The following is a 23,593-nucleotide window of genomic DNA, read 5'->3' as shown; positions in this document are numbered from 1 at the left end:
TCACTCCAGGAGATACTTTCCTCATTGCATTGCAAGGGATGATATCCGTTGTGATGTAGATGAAAATATGTGGTCAGACAGACAGGAACGTCTGGATGTGCCAGAATGATTTACGTATGTTCAGTTACAATATGTACTGTTATATTGTTCACATTTGTGCACAGCTCTACTAAAAGGGCGTTTCTTATGTTTATTCTAAATAAGTGACTGTAGAGTATTTTTCTTTTGCACAGTGTTGTAGAATTACAAACAGCCTACTCAGTAAAAATGTGAAACATATATATTCAGTGTCTTGTACTGACTTACTTCCCTAACTACAGCAATGTCTAACTTTTCTGTAGATTTTACTGTAAATGGCTGTACAAAAAGTGTATAGTGCTGTCTTGAGCATTTTCAGGTAGTGTCACCGAGTTCTGACCTTTTTTGCATTGGAAAACACTGAGAGAATACTGTGAACTGTCATAATGAAAACATGACAAAGCCATTTGACTATCTTGTTCATAAAGATGGTGTCAAGACTTCTCACTTTGATGACACCAGCAGCTTCATTGACATGAATACTTGCTTTTGAGGAATGGATTATCGATTTTGAGCAAGTGACCTGCTTTTGCAGGTTATCCACTAGGTTTTGCAGTTTGCACCAAATGTTTTGAGAAATACACTAACTGCTGTGCAAATGTTAATAGTGATGTGAGAAAACCACAACAGCGACTGAGAAAAACTGTAAACAAGGAAATGCACCGCAAAATACAGTTACAACCTCAAAATGTGGGTGAAAGCACTGCACAATATTCATGGTATAGCTTTAAAATGCTGACATTGTCAGAGCTTCTGTTTCTGACCTGAATAACATAAGACATCAAGCAAGAGGGATGAAAAGCTGAGTGATTTTGATATTCATGGAGCTCAGGTGTAGTGTGTTTCAGTAGGTTGTGAGGACTGTAGATAGATAGATAGATAGATAGATAGATAGATGGATGTAAAGATGTAAAACTATTGCGGTAAAACTTTGATCAGGAAAGAATTAACTGAGAATGCAACAATGTGTGTATTATTTATTAAAGTAGATGCCCAGTGATACTAGTTGGATAAGCTTGTAAGAGAGTAGCTATATGATTAGAGATGTTGCTAGCCCGATTTTTTTGTATCCTTTAGCTACTTCCCCTGTTTTTAATGTCTTTGCTTAGCTAGGTAATCATTTCCTAGCTGCGGTATCGTGCTAAAGATATAGAAATGAGCAGTATCTATGTTGCTCCTCACCAAAAGAGGAAATTAGTGCATATTTCTCAAGATGTTTAACTGCAAAAAAAACGAAGGGCTTTTTTTTTTTTGTAAAGCTTTAATATCTAATGGTCACATTTAGACCTAATTTGAATTAAGATGCCTCCCGCTGAGCTCTTCCATTGCAGGTATTATCAGTCTGGTGTCCTGCTGGCTTTCTGTTCCACAGCACACTGTTATGCAACTGAGTGAACCTTTTCCATTTCCCCCTCACATTCTACATCCACTAATAAATTTAACATATTTCCATGCAATTGCCTTGGAGGCTCAAAGCCCTTTGGGGTTACATCAGGTAGTCAGGTAAATTGCACCAAAATAAACATGCGGCATGGCTTGCTGTTGTGACCCCTTGTGAATAAGGGAGTGGCTGAAAATGTCTTTCTTTTATTTCCATGCAGTTATTGTGCACTGGATATTACCCAAGATATTTCATTTCGTATAGAAAAACCTGTGTTGCTTTCAGGACTGTGTGCAGCCTGCAACTTAGTCCTTATTTGGATGTAAGGTCAGATGTGTCTATTTTATAATTTGTGTCAACCTGTGAAGACCATTAAGTTTCACATTGTGGTCATGAGAAGGTGTAGGTATGATTGCATGATTTTAATACCGAGTCACTAACACAGGGCACACATTTGACACCTGAAGAGCCAGGTGGAAAAACAAAAGCTGTGTTCTCCTGAACATGCTTAGTGTTTTTGGTTTGATCTGCAGAGAGTGTTCAAGATATTCACGGAGGTCAGTAAAAGAACACACTACTGTCAAATAGATATGGATCTATAGCAGGATGTAAAACTTTTACAGCCCAGTTTGATCATAAGTGGGGCAGATTGGAAAAACTCAGGTTGGGGTAAAGACATTTAACAACATATTTAATTCTTCAGATATCTTAATATAACAAAAGGAATGCTGCTGTAGTAAATGAAAGAAACCTGTCAGCATGAGTCTTTGGGCTTAAATTTTAGGAAGTAATTGTGTAAAATTAAAGAAAACGTTTTTGTAACTCATTGCTAAGACTGTAATTATACAACAGTTAATTCACAGAAAATATCCCTTTTCCCCCACTGTGAATCCACAGAAAAAACAAAGTTCTACAGTAGATACTGCAAAAGGGGAAATTTTCTTTCATTGTACTGTTTATCTATTACTTCATTTCTTTGGTGTGGTATGAATGGCCCTGGGGGAAATGCAATTAAAAGTCCAAAATTTATGCCCTTTTTCACATTTTCCCATTGGGTTAGATTGGGGGTGTTAGCCAGGCTGATTAAGGCCCCCGAGTCTTATCTTTGAAACCATTTAAATGAAATGTTTTTGAAATTCAACACATTCAGCAAATTTTTTAAGTTTTTGTAAATTTTACACACAATTTTCTGTCCGGTGAGGATGATATTAAACATGAACTTGTTTATAAGTGCTCCACTGGGCCCCTTCAGTTGAAAGTGTGATGCACTAAATATCAATAAAGTTCAAGGCAAAGAGAATGTGAAGCCTGAGTCAGACATTTAAGAGCATACACATATTTATTTTCAACATGTACTGTATTTAATGTATGTATGTATGTATGTATCTGATCCAGCAATAAAACAAAATCCTACAAATGTTTATGCATTTTGGATAAAAACTCTTTCTGTTATAAAATCAAGCATGCCAGAAACACACGTAAACATTCATTAAAATATCAGCCGTTCACTTCCACGGCCGCTCTCAGATTTTCTCCAAGTTACAGCCGAACACTTTTTCATTAGACATCAAGAAGGACATCTATACTCAGCAGACTTGAATTCATGTCATCAATTAATTATTATTATTATTATCTGTCTGTTTTTGATCATTTGTGCAGTTGTGACGAGAGTCAAAAAAGGAACAGTTCTTTTGTTTTTTTCTGCTGCTTACTCAATGTGCTATGCATACATGCTCCAGTAAATGATGTTGAAGAGCAGGTAAGCCAGCGGGAATAACACCCTGGAGTATGAGTCGATCATGTAGCTGTTGCTCATGATGAAGCTGAGGTTTCGTTTTAAAGGGTGTTTGCGATGTAGCCTGGTGCCTTCTGTGGGTGCGGAGACAGTCGAGTTTCGAGACTGGATGTTCCTCTCTGTATTTGGGGTGCTGGCGGGGAGGGAGGCCAGGTCAATTTCATTGTCGTGGAAACACCCATCAAAGGCCATAGCCTCAGCAGCATTGTAAGAGGTGGGCATCTGCAGAGAGAGGAGAGCAGACCACTGTTAGTTTCTGGAGATTGCCTTATGGCTGCATACCGGCTTCTGTAGCCTAAATAGGACAGGAGATTTGAGAAGATTTTAGAAAGAACTTGACCTTTGCTCTCTTCAGCTTCTTCATCTCCTCCACTGTGGTAAAATAGTTGACCGCAGCGTACTCGATGACTGACAGAAAGACAAACAGGAAGCTCGCCCATAGATAGATGTCTACAGCTTTTACGTAAGACACCTGTGGCATAGAGGCCGACACACCGGTGATGATGGTGGACATTGTCAGTACGGTGGTGATGCCTGGATACAGAAAAACCAGTTGTGACTGTTGCTGCAGAAACATTGCAGAGAATAATGTTATTGTAGCTACAAACAAGTAATAACAAGAAAGACCTGTGTTTTTTTGACCTTTGAAGACCTTTTATGTACCAATGTGAATTCAGTGTATGAACAATTGTGCCATAAAAATCACAGCAAATGTGATAATGTAATCGAAATACTTTAGTCGTGGTAAAGGTCAGTGGGCTTGAAAGGGCATATCCTTTATCATCATCCTCAGGGTTTTGACAAGCATATAACCATGCAAGTGTATTTATGTTCATTAATTACAGAAGGCAAAGTCATTATTACATCATTGCTGGATGCAAACTAGCTTAACTCTGATTTAGTGCGCTTTTGCTCGTAAAGCTTTTAGAATTGGAATTTGGAGTCTGTCTGATTCCAAAAATAGCCCAGCCTTAATGATGGCGTCTCCTTGCGTAAGCTAACTGTGTAGGAGGGGGAAAACATAGATGGTGAACCAGCAGACACCCTTGGATACGCTTATTTGCTTTCTTGCTGAGCGGCAGATTAGAACAGTGACACTCATCTCTCCTGTCCATAAGCCAGGAAATATCTACTGTTTGGCTGCTGGGAACTCCACTATCATTGTCATTGCAGGTCATTGCACCTAAGTGAGAACCTATTGTAAAACAATGATGTGAGTTTCACTAACTTATAACATAAGAATCATGTGAACAGGATATTTTAATCCAAACCCCACTACCTTCCTGAACTTTAACCAAATAGCAGTTGGAAAGAGAAAGAAAATAACAAGTGAAATCATAACAAAATGTGCAAAGCACGAAGCTACCAAAATACCAAGCAAACTGGGGTCTCCTGGTTGACAAACTTCCTCCACTCCTTCCTCCTTATGGGGAATTTCTCACAGTTTAAATACGGGCAATTAGATCTCAAAAACAAGATGTAATTATTTGATGAGACGATGTGCTTCCTGACTGATTTGTGCCTAATCTCTCCAGTATTTGGCAATCAAGGGAGTGGAATCAATCTTACCATTTCACTCTCAAAAAGTTAATCAATGGAAAGATGAATTTAAAGCAAAAACTAGGCATGGTGATATTTTCTTATCAGTCCGGATGAAAATACAAGTTCGGTAATTATTTATGTTGGTCGTATTGGCTCAACGGCTTAGTACCCAGGGAGACACGGGCAGGTACGGCTCTCCTGTCTATCCAGAAAGACACCCAGGACAGCATCACCATCAGCATGGTGGGAAAGTACGTCTGAAGCATGAAGAAGAAGATATGCCGCCTTAGAATGAAGTTTATGTAGAGCCGATTGTACCAACCTGGAACAGATAAATGGACACAGTGGAGTGCAGGCAGGTGGAAAGCAGGGTGATATCAGTAACTGACAGGAGAAAATAAAGTGCACAAGACTGTGTAAGTTGTCCTTATTAAAAATAAAAGTCCAACATGAACCTACGGGGAGAACCTAGAACTCAAATGAGAGAGCAAATCTCTTTAATGCCGGAGTTACATAACATCTTCATAGATTGGATACTGTAGGTTCCCTCACAAAAAATTTAAAACTGAGATGAAAATCTCTCTGGCTCCAATTCTAGCGTTTCTTTCTACACAGACAACAATAAAAGGAAACTGGGTTTGAAAAAGTAGACCCTGCAGTCATACAACTCTAAAACACCTTGAATAATCAATACCTTTCTGCTTTGCAGAGAGGGATTGATTCCCATGTCATCATTTTGGAAAATGTGGTTGTTTTCTTTCTCACAGAGAACCTAAACAATCAATAGCACTCAGTCATGTCTGTGTACATATAAAAGCTTTTGCCCGTACACAGTTACTGTAGCAAAGCATTATGACTGGAAATGGGAATAATGTGTTCATTGGTAAACTGTACAGATGCTGGTTATTGGATTTTGTAGCCTTTGCCGGGTAAGCTGTTTCCACAAGCTTGGACAAGTTAATCAACTGCTGGCTGCATCTCCATAGAAAACGACTGTAAGAGTGGTGTCAAATCTTTTTATGTAATGCGTGTTTTCCAAAATGTTAAACTGTTCCTATTTAGAAAAACTGTAGGGGTCTGGAGCACTCTGGCTGTTTTCAAAATGAATACATCTCAGAGTGTCCCCAGACTCCTGCCGGACATACCAGTGCTGCTGTAGAAGGCAAGCCCAAAGGAAGGCTGGAAGTCTTCAATAAAAAACTGAGAGAGCACAATCTCGTCAGTCCTTAATGAATCGTTCCCGTTCTTCCAGTAGAGCATTAGGTCGTTCTCATTGTAAGCATCTTCAAGAGAGGAGAGAAAGAGGGTGGGCGTTTGGGGTTGGACACCTTCGCGTATTGCCTCTCTTAGAAGTTTCATGGATGTTTCTCTCAGAGGAGAGGAGAGAGCTGCCAAAAATGGAACTACCAACTCTCCCCTGAGATCAGGATCCATGATTGAGACACACAGAGTGAGAGGGAGCGGTAAAGACCAAAGAATTCCCAAACATTGCAGTAAATCCTGCATCATGAGGATAGACAAGCATAATGCACAGAGGCTGACTTGAATGACCCGAGGATTATAAATAATTTGTGTAAAAGGGGGATGGTGATGCTTACTACTGTGCACATGAAGTAAGGTAATGCACTCTGAGCTGTCTCTGTCCCAACTGTATAACATTCAAGCATATCCAGTTGTGTTTTTGTGCGGAAAATAGATAGTGTTTGAAAATTTAACAAGCTAAAAGCTTTCTCTAGCCCAAATTTTTTAAATTACATAATAGTGCATCAAATGTTGTGTAACATGTTTACCAGCGAAACATGTCAGCACAAGAACAAGTACATTTAATGTAGGAATTAACATTATTACTCTGCAAACAACACTGGATATCCTATTAGGTATTTGCAAGCAACCACGATGTCCCGACTGTAGCTTAATACTCACAGCTCTCCAGCTCCAGAGAGCAGTTCTGTGTGTCCAGAGGAAAACTGCTGAAGTCCATTGAGCAAAGAGCCGTCACAGTGATCCTGAAACACAGCTTTCAGTTAAATAAATACCTACATAAATATTGCAGTAATCTCAGTGAAACAGTGTAAAATAAAACTACTGGACTGAATTGATTCAGTCAGTAACAGCATCTGTGCCTGACACAGTTTGTGGCTGCTGTTGGCCATTTGGGAATTTGTGCCATATTGTCATCATCTGTGACCGAAATGGATATGTTGAATGCCGTCTGGGAGCTTACAGTCCACCTTCTCATATTCACTTCATACCCTGCCCACTAAACTGGGCTGTGGTGATGTTCCTGCTCATCAAACAGTCTTAGTAAAATTTAAGCCGTAACTCATTGTATTAGGACATGTAAGCTTAAAACTTGATGGTTTAACAGTCCTTGCTAATTTGTATATACTGTACAAGGGGTTTTGGTGCAAATGCCTTCATTGGTCTGATTTTTGGCAAACAGCACCCCTCAGGGCTGACAACTGAAACCAGCTGGAGCAAACACCAATACAGTTTCTCTAATGGCCGTTTGAGCCTGGCCCCGAAAGTAAATCGATAACACAGGCTGTGCGTAAAACACAGATGTAGCCACTGTCACGTCACCGATTGGTGGTCTCATTTTGAAACTGTGTGTTTGTGTCGTGTTTTGAAGCCTGATGCTTCAGTTTGACAGAGAAATCAATACACTATGCTCACAAGGTAACAATATGCCAATCACAACCCCACCCTAAAACATACCCAAGCTCATCCTCCTTTTTGACTTCAGTGGTGACCATAATTCACAAAGGCAATATTTAGAGGAAGCAGTAGGCTCCTGTTCCTATAGACTTCACAAGAATTCATTAAAGAGTTGCCCCCTGCTGGCCACTAGTAAGAAAGCTGAATTAATGCATGTCTGCATTATCTATATTGGCACATCTTCATGTGCAGGTAATTGTCCTAACACTTATTCAAAAAAGAATTAAATCCTTTAAAATTTAATGTTAATGTTAATCAGTGTTAATGTTAACATTTTTTATTTTAATGTTGACACTATTTATCAGAGCCTGGAGTCTGTAGATCCACCTTACCAGATAGTGTTAGCTAATACTTTAGCATCCCAATCAATTTCATCAAATTTAGGCCCTTCTAATTTCAAAAAGACAAGATAATGACAGCCAGTATTAGCCATTATTTTCGCTACTGGCTAACGACAGAAAATGCAATTATAGTGATCTCTCTATGAATACAATGAGACATATATCATTATTTTTTTTACCTAACACTGTAGAGAATATTTCCATCAGGATAAACCCTCAGCATGATGTTCTCCATGGTTGTATCATGGATAAAAGAACGTTTAGAATGGACAAAAAACACATCTGGAACCCAGATTTTCTTCACCAGACGTGCATCGAAGGTCCGACTCTTGTTGCTGCTGGAGGGGAAGGCCAGGCGATCATCTTGCCAGTAATGCCGCAGGTAGAGAGTCATGGTGAAGTCCTACAAAAAGAAAAAAAAACAAAAAAAAACCCCGCTCATGTTCAACAGAGAAAACAAGTCAGTTTCTTTTGATTAGATTAACTACTGAAATCTAAAAGGTGCGTACCATGTTTACTTCAGAAATGCTGTCAATGCTCTCCACCTGGACATCGATACCAACAGGCAGGGCTGAACCTGGACAGATGTTGTAATGGATCAGTTGGATAACATCTGTTTGTACATGTGTCAGAGATTACCAATGTGTAAATCCCACTTCTGAGCTATATGCAGAGATAACCCTAGTTTATACAGTCATGATACACAGTACAGTATAAACATCTGTGACTGAAGCAAAAAATCTTATGTTCACATTCTACATTTTTGAATGTCAAAGGAACCATTATTACCTTACACTGGAAATCTTTGTAAATGCACAACCTCACCTTTTATTTATTTATTTTTTTTGGTTAACAGTAAAAATCAACTCCTCAAAATGTCGCTTTACTTGAAATGCATGTTTCAGTGACCTTTCTTTACAGTATTTGATTTAGACAAAGGCGTCGAGCTCATGCACGACACCTTAAATGAACGCTGCTGCTCAGTTAAGAAGATAAAATGTCCAAAAAAAATTGTTTAATTATTTATATATCTTCACTACTTTCTTGGTTAAGCTGTTAATACTGTAACAGAAATATGTAATACTTAGCTCTCTACTGATTCTGAGAAATTACATCAACTACATCAACTCGTGTGACCCCATACGATACATTTAGTACTGGGAAAATAAGCGAATCCTTTCAAATCTAATCTGGCCTATGGGAGAGGTAGCTCACTACCTACATGCCTATAAATTTCCCTGAGGTTACATAGTCAACATGCATGTGTGGATATTCAACAACACTCATTAATTCATTATGTTATCTTCAAGGATCCATTAATTGAAAATCTGCCACATTGTATTATTACATAAATATCCAGGGTAGTGTATAGTAAGAAGAATGGTTCTTGTCATTATCTTGCGGCACAATACGGTTAATGTATGATTTGAACTGTAAACACCGGCTGATGTTGTTGGGTTTTTTTTTCTGTGCCATTACTTAATGAAGGTAAGCACTCAAAAGCATGTGTTTGCAATCACAATGGAGTAATGAAGGTGGAGGGATTTTACTGGGACGCTGACATCCTGGAAGTAGGGTCAAACAGAGTTAGCTCACTTAAGCTCGTTAATGAGCTTCAAAACTCTCTATTACCAACAACAACAAAAAAAAAAATGGAAATGAGGAAAAAAAATGAAGAAAAAAATCTTCGCGGCCCACAGGACACCACACATAGCAAACAAATGTAACAATCCAGCAAATGTGTTTGCAGCTAACAGAGTTAACTCACACTATCAGCTCAGTGATAATGTCAAGTTTAAGAAGAAAAGGTTTGAAGTAAATAAGAAACAAAAAAATAGGTCTCGAACTCTACTCTATTTTAAATAAATATGATGTTTTATGAGTATCATAGTCACAAAGTGAATTAATGCAACAGAGCAAACAAACAGAAAACAGAAAGATAAAGTGTTTTCCAATTCGTAACCACCAGCGTTTTGCTTGACCCAGTAGCTGAATAACAATGATTTAATGACAATGTTCCAGTCGTGCAAACTGATCAAGTGACGGGTAATCTTACTTTTAATACTAATTTGTTACATAACAAGATTATTGCTATTAAAAAACAACCTGTTGCACTACCCAGTGAGAAAAGTAACTCATCAGACAACCAAAATCCCCTCTGCAGTTAGCTTTGTGGTTATACATCCAGAAATTCTACATCCTAATATGTTTACTATAGTTAGTTGATTTTACCTCATTGCACAGCAGGTTAGCACTGGCAGAATACCCTCAACCATCTCACCAGCGATCGGCTTGTTAGTTTCCTACAGAGTGGCAGCTTTAGTCGTGGTTTAGAAGCGAGACGCCTGTATTTGCAGGTACAGACATTCATTATCACCTGACAACAAATGATACAACTACTTAATGCCCTCTTTGCCTGAATGCTTTATTACGTGACTGACACAAACTTGGATACAGTCTTGTAATATGCAGCTGATTTCCTGTCAGAGGAACATCAATAGTGATCTAATCACTCTGACACTCAATAACACGTAACACCCAACACTGTTGTCACAGCACAACAAACCCATGGTGCACGCCTGCAGATGTCTTAGGGAATGGCATTGATACAAGAATAGATTTTTCCTGAGATGACGAGCAAATGCTGTTCAGAGGCTCTCATTCACCAGATAAAATCTTCCAAGAACTCTTATTAGGCCGATGTAAACATCTGTGTAATCATCCACTGAAAAGACTGAGACAGACACTAAGCAACTGGTTTTGCCTTCTGACTGGAAAGAAAATGAATTCAAACAGACATTACAAAAGAGGGTGACCACTGTGGACATGCAGTAGAGAAAGTGATTATTGTGCAGGGTTTCTTTAAGGTAATGGCAAAAAAGATGCAAAAGATAAAAAAAATCCAGACCTGTGATTGGAAGCACACACACACACACACAGGGAGAATTAGGAACACAGTTCAGATTATTTTATCCGTGCTACCGCAGTCATTGTCTCTCAAAGCAGACAATCTAGGTCACAAAGGGCTTTTTGGGCGGCATAATACCAAAAACAGCACAGTAACCTAAATAAACCTGCTGTGTTACCATTAAAGCACACTTAAAAAAAATACTAGGAAAAATATTTGGAGTGAGAAAAAGTTAAAATAAATGTATAATAAATACAGATAAATCCATAATAAATACAACGACCAAGTGTGTGTGTGTGTGTGTGTTACCTCCAAAGCCAGGGCGCATTGCAAAGTCATGGTCTTCAATCCGAAGCAGCTGCTCAGACTTAATTAGCAGAGACTTGGTGCTGTCCAACTTCTTCATCTTAAGATCCACCCGTCTGGAACGCAAAGAGGAGAAATAACAGCTTAAGTTCTCTCTGTCTAGATTTCTTTCTAACAAACACTTAAAACAGCACTGACAGATGGTGTTAGTGATGGTTAAATGGACTCCAGCACTCTGATTAAAAGCAAAGGCCGTAGCCAAAGGGAGATGAGTACTTTTGCTTTCCACTGCATTCTAGCACATGTGTAACTCAGCTTGATATTGTGGAGCCTCTTTCATTTATATCTGACTCCTGAATGACTTTAGTCACTGAGAGGATGTCATAGTTATCCTAAAACCAAACCAAAGTTCACATCGTTTTATGTTTTAGATTCAGCAACAATCAACACTAATTTTCTGAGCAATGCACATAATCTATGACCTTTCTCTGACACTGATCTACCATCAGTGGACATAAACGCAAAAAGATGCAGTTATTTATATTTACATGTGAAAGCTCTACAAAGTAGGACATGGAAATGATGTCCATAAAATCACCCATGAAGGTCAGTTTCCACATAAGAAGAAGCTCCACAATTATAGTAAATCAAAGATTCATCTAAGAAACCCCACTTTTGCTCACCCTCCGTGCTTTTGTCTAGCGTTCTCTCCGACGTACAGCTCCTTGTTTCTCCTCTTGTTCGGGAAGTGGCTGCTGTTGAGCTGAGTGACAGGCCACAACCAGGCCAAGCACATCAGTCTTAAGGCCAGGAAGGCCACTCTCATGGTTAAGCTGGGGCTTCAAAGACAAGAGGAACCCAGATGTCCCTCCCACTTCGTCAGGGTCTCTCCCAGTCAATGTCACAGTTGTTCCCGTCCTCTGCTGACGCCGTCCATGTCCCAGCAGCTCTCATTCTGTCCCGTCACGCACACGCCCGGCTGCTTCTGCGTTATCCCGCTCTCTCATCTCCTGTAACATGGTGAACATCAGTTGAGATATCCAGCAGACTGGCATCCCCCTGGCTCTGAGTTTGTTTGTCACTGTGCCATCCCTCTGCTTACGTCTCCTGACACATCATGTTGCTCCAACTCCAGACTGTCCCCACCCCCGCCAAATATCAATTTATTCCTATAATGACAAAGGAATACCATTAATTCCTCTCTAATCTTCTTTTCTGTGGTTGGTGAAATCTTTCAGTAACCTACAAACTGGAGGAAGCAGAGGGCGGGGACGGGGGGATAATACCAACAACAGTTTCATCATCATTTCTGACCAGATAAAAATAAAAAGGCTGCAGCCTACTTTTATACATTGTAGGATTCTCCCCCCTCCACCCCACCCCCACCCCACCCACACACACACACACACACACAATTCTCACCCTCTCAACCCAGTAGCGCTCCTGGGTGGTGGGAGGACGCAAGTGATCCCATCAAGAGCAGACAGATTCAAACATATGTCAGGAGTGACGTCTGCAAACATGACGTGTGTTACTTATGGCTTCTGAGTGTGTCGCATTCAAGGCACATGATGACTCCTTTAATCCTCTCAAATACTTAAAAAATTGAGTACAGTTAATACTACTACTATTATTAGACATTTCAGACAAAGGTTTCTGGCAAAAGCAGAACCCTCCCTGCCAGCAAACATACCTTTGGAATCCAATGCAAGTAAAAAAACATGACAATGCACTAAAAAGGAAAAAAATATGGAGCAAGAATAAAATTAATAGCAGCTTTCAATTTCTTGAACATGAGATCTAAACAAAGACAGTGTAGACCAGCACAGTGCTGTGGATGCATTTTTGAACAGGACATGCACATTAAACAAATATGGAAGATAAAATGACAGAAATCCGTGTCTCAGAGTGATGCTGAAAAACTAGTTCATGCATCTATTATTTCTAGGTTGGACTGGTGTAATTCATTATTATTAGTCTGTGGTAAAAGTTCCCCCCGAAAAGCCCTGATTTAATCCAGAATGCTGCAGCAAGAGTACAAAAGCGACTAAAAAAACAAGAGATTATATTTCACCCATGTTAGCTTCTCTTCTTTTTCTCCCTGTTAAATGTAGAATTTAAAATAGTTCTTATCACATAGAAGGTCTTGAATATTTATCATATCTTAAAGACGTCAGCACTGTTATTACTGGCGCAGCTGGCAGCCAAACACAACATACCTGCAATGACTCACTCTTCAGTATAAGACCGACCTTTGACCAAAGCCTGCAGTAGTCTTGTAACAATAAGATCACTACAGACTTCAGTCAAAGGCCTTAAATTAATCACACATCAGTTATAAAGGTTAAGGCCTAATAATGCACATTTATCCCTACTGTATGGTGCCCAAGCATGTAAATCTAATTACCTAATTCTTGTAGTCCAAATGAGATATAGCTTGATGTTGTCATCTCGGTTGCTGTCGAAGCATTTAAGCTTCTCAGTTGTTTATTGTGACTATGTGCTTATGTTTCATCTTTCTGATGTATTATTAATTCTCTTCTGCAAATGTATTTTCATGTGTTGGTGTGGCCTACTGAAAAAACCTGGCGAGCACACTGTGGTCAGAGATGTGGCTCACTCTAAGCAACAATCACTACTGAGTGCTTAATTAAATGGAAGCGTCATTACAATGTGAAAAAAATCATTTATATTTAGTCATTTTTAATACAGTATTTGTACTTTCACATGCAAGTCACCTACTATCCACCAGGAGGTGCTGTAGCACTCAAATCAACCCAACCCGTGCCTATTTATTCCAGGAAGACCGAAAGGTGTATCATATTTCAAGTAAGCACGACACACCCTTTTGTGTAAACTATGTCCCAAACTGAGAAATACATTATACTACCTGAAGTCACCTGAGAGTAGTGATTACGGACATGGAAGCGGTCCAAGTTTCACTGTAGAAGCACCAGATTTATCGTCTTAATGAGCCACAGGTCAACGTTGATCCTCAAAAGAGGGTTAGTGTTAGCAATATCTCAATCACAAAAGTCAGCCAGTCCATGAATATAGTTTTGTGGTCGACGAGGGATTTGCGCACTAGTGATGGGATTTCCGGCTCTTTTTAGAGAACCGGCTCTTTCGGCTCGACTCACTAAAGAGAGCCGGCTCTTTCGGGTCCGAACCGACCCTTCAGGTTGTTTTGTTGCTTTAATTAATTTATCATTAACAATAATATAAAATTAAGCACAAAAGGAATTACTAATGTAAAAAAAAAGTGGTTTTATTTATATATGTTTATATATAAATATATGCGGTGGCCCCTAGAGACAAAGCACGTACAAACTCCAAAACACATTTCTAGCGTTAACTGAACTTCCAAAACAGAGCTATCAAGATCACTTAAATTACACAATTGAAAGCATGTGTGTATTGTTTGTGTATTTATACACAAGCACTCATATATATTCAAATAATTAAAAAAAAATGTTCATTTACCTGTTACTACCACACACCAAATCCGGTCGTTGGTACTTCCTGGCTTGTGTAGCCACTAGGTAACAAAAGCTCAACACTGCCCCTAGCATCCTGGAGCACTTCTGTTGTCTTTTGTACGTGCTTCGGGGTTTGTACGTGCTTTATCTCTAGGGGCCACCGTAAATATACTTTTATTTATTCACTCCACATAAAATGTAATAAATAAATAATATAATACTAAAACCAACTATTCACATTTCAACTTTTAACTATTTTTTAAAAAAAATTAATTTTAAATTGAAGCGGAAAAAAAGTGCGAGAGAGAGGGTGAGAGAAAGGAAAAGAAAACCCAACGGCTCGCGTTGTTCACGTCAAAGATCCGGCTCTAAGAGTCATTTCGTTCGCGACCGACACATCACTACTGCACACATATGAAAATTAGACCACTGAGAAGCCACACAATAACTTTCTGTTGTATGGGTGTTTCTTTTTCAGTCTGTTTTGCAGTGGTGATTATGTGGAACACACACGAAACACTGAAGTGAGGAGGTTTTTTTTTTCTCATTTTCATTGGTCAGAATACTTTTTATAAAATAAAAGTAATAGCTTTGATTTAGGTCAGTTTTTCATTAGAAGGCTAAAGCCATGTGGTAGCTGGCTTAAAATGCTTGTCAAGTGGTTAGTTGGATGCTTGTCTCACTGGTCCCGGATAAGAAAAGGAGAAAATGGGTCGCTGATGCTAAAAAGACAATACAGGATACCACAGATTTTTCCCAAGGAAGGAACAAGGAAGGAAAACTAAGAAGACGTGAGAGAACAGTCCTCTGATGATGAGGAGTGTTTTTGCCTGGTTTGTGTTGGGCTATAAACAGCTGGCCCAAGGAGGCATTGCTTCCATGTGTTGTCTGCCAAAACTGGGCTTGTGAAGATTCATGTTTTTGTCACTGGTTATATTAACTATGACAGTTTTATCACTTTATGATAATGACAAGCTTGAACTTATTCCTGTCATGGTCCTGGGTGTACACCTAGGTTTTTAAGTTGGGACTTTCTTTTGTTAAAGATTTTTTGGTTTGCTTCTTTTTTATTTTTGTGTTTTGTGTCTTCACTTTACTGGGACAGCTTCTGTTTCTACTCGTGACTCTAATTATACATCAGGGTTTTGATTTCTTTTTAATGTTCCTGTCCCTTCTCGCCTATCCCTTTCCCCCTGATTTGCCTTAGTGTTAAATAGCCCAGTCTCTCTTTATCCTTTGTTGTGGTATCTGCGTTTGTGCCTTGCTCCTGGTTATGTTCCTTTTATCACCCTGGTGCACTCCATACCACTTTGTTGTTTACTTGTTGTATTTTTGGATACCTCTTCATCCTGCAACAATTATTTCTGCACATTGGAGTCTGTGTTTAGGTCCTCAACCTGCAAAATATGACAACTTTTCCTCAGCCTGTGATTTTGAGACTCAGCTACATCACTAGCATTTCAGTCCTTACCACTCTCAAGACTGTACATTGAAACTTTGTATTTTGAACAACCAGACTGAACATTGAATATTTATCATGTCCGTTCATTGGTCCAGCCCACCTAAGGTCAAAGTGGGCAGTATGTGGCCCACACACAGTAAAATGAGTTTGACATCCCTGTTTTATAAATTGAAAACAATTGGCAACATTTTTGCTGTTTCAAATATTTATTTCTGTCTTCACATGAGATTAAATTTGCTGAAGGTGCTTTTAATCAAGAAATTAAGGCCTGGGATTGAGAAGTAGAAACTAAGACAAAATTAATAATATAATCAAAACATGGACAGCATGACCCTAGTAGCATGCTTCCTTTAATCTGGGATTAAAGTTGATTTAGGGCAGACATGAGCAATGACATCTTAAAGAATCGTGCACGTGCAGCTCGGTTCACTCACATGTGACCCCACAGCTGTTAGACAGCTGGGCAGAAACATCTTGCCTGTGCCCTCTAGAGGTCATCATCTTCCAAAATATGAGAAAAGCCAGCAAGTGAGCTATCTGCAGCTGTTTATGTTGGATATTTGGCATTTATGGAAAAGCAACAAAATAACATTAATATACTTTGAACCTTAGACTTATCCTGTTTGGGATAAGGTGCATAAAAACCTTCTGCATGCAACACGGCTGAGCTGCTTGACAAAAGTATCTGGAAAAACATGCTGACAGTATAATTATTATGCGTGATTTCATGATTCTCATTATGTTTGAAGAAAAAGACAGCCATGCTTTAAGGTTAAAAAAGTGTTGTCTCAATTTATTCACACTCCATCACACACAAAACATGTTTCCCCTTCCTTTTTACCTTTATACCTACACATCCTTACATAAAATCATGTTGATATATATATATATATATATATATATATATATATATATATATTTGTGTGTGTGTGTTTAGACTACATGGAGTTATTTGTTAGAATGGAAAGAGAGAGAGCTGTTTGATGTGAGGTGTTCAGATTAAGGTGTTGTGTTGTGGAGCATTCACGGGGAGGCTGGTTAAACTTTTACCTGCACGGTTAACTAATCAGAGTTTCATTAGTGTCAGGAAGGATGTAAAGTGGAATCACACAGAAACAGCTCACCGCACACCAATGTGCTTTCATGCGCACGCAAGTCAAATAGTGTTACAGGTTCACCATCCTGACGCAGGTCATCTGACATGGCGGACACGAGTCGACTTGTGTTTATGCTGATCATGTTTTTGGATAAGCTGCCATCGACAAACTCAAAAGGTACTGTGATATTTGACGTCTCTTTATACAACATATGCTCATGTGTAATTTATTCTAATAATTGGAAATTAAGAAAGAGTTTGTAAGTATTAAACACCAAGTCAAAGCCACAGGAAGAGCAGTGTGTGAATTTAACGTAAGGTTAATGTAATTTAAAGGTGACTCTGCAGTGTGTTGGTAATCAGTGCGAAGGAAATAAGCAATGCACTGTAGCTGCCTGACTTGTTAAAATTATACCACTACGTCATGTGTCACTGGTGTTGTGTTTGTGCAGCAACAGTGCTTTGAACAATGGGCAGCTTTTGCAGATAGCATCATTTTTGCGTTTAAGTTTCCACAGCAGCTGTAAACACAGCTGCGTGCGTCCCCGATACCCTGAAAGTGTTACTGTGACAGCTGCACACATCTCAGGGTTACATGTTATCAGTAATAAAAGAGATAAGGTCAGAAATCGCTTCAGTTGTTCTGATAGAAAATTGGATTTTATTAACCCAGATTCATGTTGTGAAAAATAGAATCGCATCAGTCAATGGGTGTAAAAGTGAAGGATTTCTAATTGTGGCACGCTGTTGACACAGCAGGAGACATACAATCATTTTTTAACGTTCATCATCAAATGATTAATCCAAACAAAGCAATACAAATGTGGTGGGGAGATCAGTGAGAATCAAGAACAGAAAACTAAGTTTAATCCAGTAGGACATTATTTCTAAATAAAGTTTAGTGTTAATTGCTGATTCATTCGTGACAATAACTTTGCTTTCTCACAGTCTTACTACCAGATGCCAATGTCACTTGCATCTTCCACGATGACTGCATCCTGCCCTGTAGCTTCAGACCCACAGGCACAGTGGTCATCCACTGGTACAAGCAGCAAATCCCTGTCCACAGTTACTACTACAACAAGGACCAGTTTGGACTCCAGAACAAGCACTTCAGTGGAAGGACAGCCTTGTTCAACTCCCACATCCCCCACGGCAATGCCTCTCTGCTCCTCAGAAGGGTCAAAGTTCAAGACAAAGGCAGATACAAATGCTACACGAGCACACGAAAGGGCAACCAGGAGTTGTTTGTCAACCTGGAGGTGAAAGGTCAGTCCAGTATGATGCATTTGTAACATTTATAATACAGAATATCAGACATTTAACCCAACTATTTATAATTTTTTTGTGTGTGTGTGTGGCTTTTTTTTTTTTTTTTACTAATAAAGCTTTGAGCAGTAAAGTGGCAATGAGTGCATCCATTCATGAATTGCCTCAGGCTCCTGACAACAAGGTGGAACATTTGTTCTACTTTTTTCCACTACAGTCCAGCAGACTGGCTTTTACATGTCCTAATGGAAAAGCATTCAGAAAGCAAACACCTAAACTGTTAGAAGCTGATATCTTGAGCTTCAGCTGCTGTCATAGTGATCATTTAAAGTATGAGGTAAATAGTCAGAAAATAGTTAGAAAAGGTGTTTGTTTTTACACAATACACATTTTGTATGAATGTTTTTGCGTTTTAATTTTAACCTGTATAAAAATACATAAGAATTAGTTACCAAATTTCAAGCATATACCGCACATGCGATCTAATTTAACTCATCATGTGTTGTTATTTTTTAACACATCTATTCTCAGTGTTGCACCTTTCTAGTAAGCTGAGCACTCAAGACTATTTCAGCCAATCACACACACACACACACACACACACACACACACACACACACACACACACACACACACACACACACACAGCACTTTTATCTATGCCTAAGTGCTTTTTCTCACATTCACACACACATTTTGATGGATGCATCCGGGGTTTCTGCATGCAAACTGGAGGATTCAGAGATTGAGATACTGGCTTACCGACTGGTAGACCCTGTGCTCAAAAACCTGTGCTCTGAAGTGACATATTGTCTTTTTTTGTCACTGAAATATTGAATTTTTCTGGCATGAGGATGAGAAAAACAGTCTCCACCAAATGAGTAGATTTGTAAGATTGTTGCATTTTAACAGCATTTCTAGCTAATCCTCACAGGACCCTGATGCCAAAAATATAACGTAAAATTTGTGTGCTATTACATCTCTTGAGTACCAACATGTTCATTAAATACAGCATATTCTAGCTGCTCCATAGGCTGTACATAAAATTGTTCTCCACAGGAGAACTAGTGAACCACAGAATTGAAATGCAGCAGAAAAGCACCACTTTCAAGATTTGCTTGAAAGAGCATCTCTCCTAAATGCCAGCACTGGCGCGGAGAAAGTGCACATTACTAAGTGTGAACATGTAAAACACTAGTTTTTGACTGTTGACAATACTGAACTGTAAAATGGAACTTTCTAGTTGCACAAACTGAACCAGGCTGCCATTAAAGCCACACTTTTATCTTTTCTGCTTTCCTTCCAGCACTGATCCAGTCTGTGATCATGGAGATAACCGACGAGATGGTCACTTGCTCCTCTCAGAATATCTACCCCATCCCTCAGGTAGCGTGGGCCACAGATCCCCCGTCTGCACAAGAAGCTCTCGAAAATTCCACCACCAAAACCACAGACCACAAGGGTCTGTTCACTGTGGAAAGCATGCTAAGGATTCTGGGTAATGTCTCCAATTACACTTACTTTTGCTCAGTCATATCAGCTGACAAAACCCAGATTTGGACTGCCTCTCGGAAAAACCAAGGTGCAGTTTGGTTCCATACTAATACAGATTTCATGAACAGGATTATTTATGACTTAAATGTGCTAAAAAAAAATGTGTGCAAACTATTTTTCAGTGGATATAACACAGGAAGAGGGTTACGCTCTGTCCATCCCATGCATCGCTCCTCACAGTCTCCAGAATTTTTCCCTCACCTGGACCTTTGACTCATCCAACGACCCCATAGTTATCTTGAGATATGACAACAGAACCAGACACAGCTTTAACCTGTGGGAAGGCGAAGCAGAGCTGGACCAGGACCTACTTCTTCTTGGGGATGGATCTCTTGTGCTTTTCAAACCAGAAAGTGAAGAACACTCTGGGACTTACACCTGCACCTTCTCAGGCCTGCAGAGCAGACACATCATTCAGACCAGAGTAAACATCACTGTGGCATCAATAAGTGAGTTTTTTTTAATATTATTTCTCAATAAAATAAAAAAAAACTGTTCTCTAAAAGAAATGTGCATTGCAGGTTTGGATGAACAGAGTGTGCAGAGGTCCTGGTGGTGCACAGTGGCTTCTGCAGCTTTTGTCCTGATCACTGTTATTGTAGCTCTCCCTCAGTGTGTAAGGCAAAAAGGTACGTGGGTTATGCAATTATTAAAGTTCGTATGTGCAAACACTGCCTGTGAGACATAATTCTGTTGTTTAAGCCTGTTAATTATTTTTATTTCTCATGGTTGTTTGTTTACATTAGGAAAAAAAAAGCTAAATGCTTTTTATCAGTAAAAGCTGTTTACAAGTAAAACTTCACTGGATTTTCATCTCAGTTTTTATGTGAATGATTCCACTGACAGTATGAGAGTGATACAAAACGAACAAATGAAGATAAAGAGAAAAGACTGGTAGACTGGTGGTAGAATTATGAATTCCAGGGAGAAAAGAAAAGTATTCAAAAACTGCTCTTTGATGATTATCTGATCTTTATGTCTGTTGGTTAAATTCTACACAATATTACACAAAACAACACAAAAAAGGTTTGATATAGCTTATCAACTAACATTAGAAATTGGTAGCGGTCAAGCGTGTCTGATGCATTATTTCCCCTTCCTGATACAGCAATGGAGAGCAGAACAGACTCACATAGGTGTAATGGAACAGACCCTGTTGAAGCTGAACATCACAAAGGTCTGAACACTGCTGCTTCATGCATAATCCGACACGATGGAGCTGATCGTAACAGAGAACCAGCGCAATCGGATGCGCAGGATGAACTTTTAAGGAGTGTGCCAAATGTAGATGAAGACTCTAGTGTGACTTCACTGCCAGACACTAAAGAAGAAGAAGATGAAGAAGAAACACCTTTGGACGGGAGTGATGGGCTACAACCCAGTAACCTGGAGAGGGATGGATTTGAAAATACTAAGCCTGTACTTTGTATACCATAAAAATCAAGTGCATTTACCAACTGTGATCCATGTTAGTGTTTGGAAATCAATGAGCATCAAGTGGTGGAGCAACACACACACACACACAGAAAGATGATCCAGATCAAACTGGTAAAATTCAGCGTGTCTGGTCATATTATCATCTTCATATAGTACCTGAATCATACTGTCTAAACTATGATTGAACTTTGAGTTTGTGCTTTTTTTCCCCTTTGGCTTTAAAATAAAACAAAGTGCCTATGCTGGGCTCACCTTTGTCTGGCTTTTAATTTATTCTACATATCATTACCAAAACGTACAACCTCCATGTCCAAAAACATTGGGATGCTGTGTAAACACAGTTTACCATGCCATCCACAAATGCAGGAAAAAGCTCTATCATACAAATATGTGAACTCGGTCAAAGCTCAACTAAAATAGACTGAGGTGGAGAGCTATTCGGTGGTCAGCTGAAAACAAAATTTTAAATTCATTTTTGCAAGCATGGACGCAGTATTCTCTGGGCTAAGACAAGAGAGACAATCTGTCTTGCGATCAGTACTCAGTTCCTGCATCTGTGACGTATGGAGGCAGATTAATGCCTATGAAACTGGCAGCTGCTGGAACGCCATCATCAATGCCGAAAGGTATGTACAGGTTTTAGAAAATATGCTCTCGTCCAGATGATTTCTGGTGCTGAACTGGCATACATGCAGTCAAAATCTTTCACCAGCTGGAAACATTTAGCATTGACTAAAATACAACATAGAAGACCCAACGCTGTTGATAAAAGAAGAGTGGATGCTTTTCAAAATAACATTGTTTCTTAAAATGGTGCATTTCCTAAGTTTAAACATTTGATGTTTTCTATGTTTGATTGTGACTCAAATACAGGTTTGTGAGTTTTGAAAATCATCCTGAAGTTTGGACTCAGGGTTGTATACAAATATTAAATATACTGTTTATTTACGACACCAACAGAATTCTGTGTCTGTGCAGACGGTGGACTTGAGCTTGATTTGTGTTATGGTCGTATTGCAATATAAACATGGACATGATTTAATTGTTTGCGTTGTACAAATGTCACAATGCCTAAAGACGTCTGGACAACCCGCCTTCATTACACCACAGCCACTTAATTATAAGCTTGGTGGCATAACAAAGACGGGCGTCTTGTTTTGCGGTTTCAATCAGACCTTAAACCAATTTTCGAATTAAATGGACATTTTCCATCAAGATAAGCAACCCAAACAGCTGTGATGTGGGTCACTTTACGGCCCACATCCTGCTGCTCTGATTAACTTTACTCGGGTCACTCCACAGAGTGGCTGTGGGAGGGTTTCATTTTTTCATTAGCGGTTACACAAACTCCTCTGAGTAAATCTACATGGTTCAGTTTTAGCATGTCAAAGTGTGTGATGGTTGAGATGGCAGGCTGGGGGTTTGCCAGCAGGCCAAATGACAAATTTATTTATTTACTGCAGCATTAAATATCCAAGATATGGGGTATGTAGAGAATAGGCAACTAGAATGAACTTTTCTATAAACTTTTGTTGTTTTTTTCTTTATATATTTGTGAAATTGGAACAAAAGAAAAGATCAATAGAGCTGAGGGATATGTTCTAAGAAACCAAGCTTAAGTGAATCAAATCGCTGCTTCTTATTCGCTGAAACATGTGAGACTTTTTCACGTTATGACTCAGACCTCCCAAAAATTACCAGAGATGATCATACACCCACTCCCACAATCTGACACCAACTTCTTCCCTACTTTTTCCACAGCTTAGACTCCACAGAATGCCTTCATGCATGAGTTCAGTCTATAGTAAAAAAGAAAAAATGCTCATGTACGCACACACACGTATACACACAGAGCCTGATGGAAATCTTTGTGTGGTTACTTTAAATCATACCTTTCTTTTGGACAGGAAGTGCCTTGTCGTTCCATTGCTCTATGACAATAACATTTCTTTGTTAGTAATAAACTTGAAAGGTTCTTTTGTTTTTGTTTTAATGAGGACCCTTTAAAGATTTACATGTGTCATTGCACTTTCCTGAAACTTTAAAGAATGCACGAGAGAGGGAGAGAGAAAGAGGCAGACAGACTTGTGAGTGTGCGTGTGCACTTTTAAGACAAAGACCCCGCCACAGTATCTGGAAGTAATCATCTCGTCCTGGCTGCGCTACACTCACAACCCCCTCCCTATGATGTAACCGGAGTTTTTATGCATGATGGTTCGGGATGGTT

The 23,593-nt window shown here is 39.2% G+C and overlaps 1 protein-coding gene across 3 annotated transcripts; it reads right to left on the bottom strand.

Moving 5' to 3' along the window:
• Positions 1-2,660: 2,660 nt before the first annotated feature.
• gabrr3a (gamma-aminobutyric acid type A receptor subunit rho3a) lies at positions 2,661-12,680 on the bottom strand. Of its 3 annotated transcripts, XM_084942290.1 has the most exons (11): positions 12,492-12,680; positions 12,172-12,238; positions 11,753-12,079; positions 11,073-11,185; positions 8,365-8,432; positions 8,035-8,258; positions 6,720-6,802; positions 5,942-6,079; positions 4,966-5,118; positions 3,595-3,788; positions 2,662-3,476 (listed from the first exon to the last, which is right to left on the bottom strand). In XM_084942290.1, exons 3-11 carry the CDS (start codon positions 11,893-11,895, stop codon positions 3,180-3,182), a joined length of 1,413 nt encoding a protein of 470 aa, XP_084798416.1. In that variant the 5' UTR covers positions 11,896-12,079; positions 12,172-12,238; positions 12,492-12,680; the 3' UTR covers positions 2,662-3,179. The 3 variants fall into 3 exon arrangements, with proteins under 3 accessions (XP_084798417.1, XP_084798416.1, XP_084798415.1); XM_084942289.1 differs by having other exon boundaries at positions 11,753-12,238; XM_084942291.1 differs by lacking the exon at positions 5,942-6,079 and having other exon boundaries at positions 2,661-3,476; positions 11,753-12,238.
• Between the last annotated feature and the right edge of the window lie 10,913 nt (positions 12,681-23,593).

The sequence above is a fragment of the Perissodus microlepis genome, chromosome 10 (genome assembly GCF_051167445.1).
Source record: "Perissodus microlepis isolate ML-2025 ecotype Zambia chromosome 10, ASM5116744v1, whole genome shotgun sequence".
NCBI lineage: Eukaryota > Metazoa > Chordata > Actinopteri > Cichliformes > Cichlidae > Perissodus > Perissodus microlepis.
Note: the sequence above shows the minus strand (reverse complement) of the source record. Positions and strands in the feature narration are given on the sequence as shown.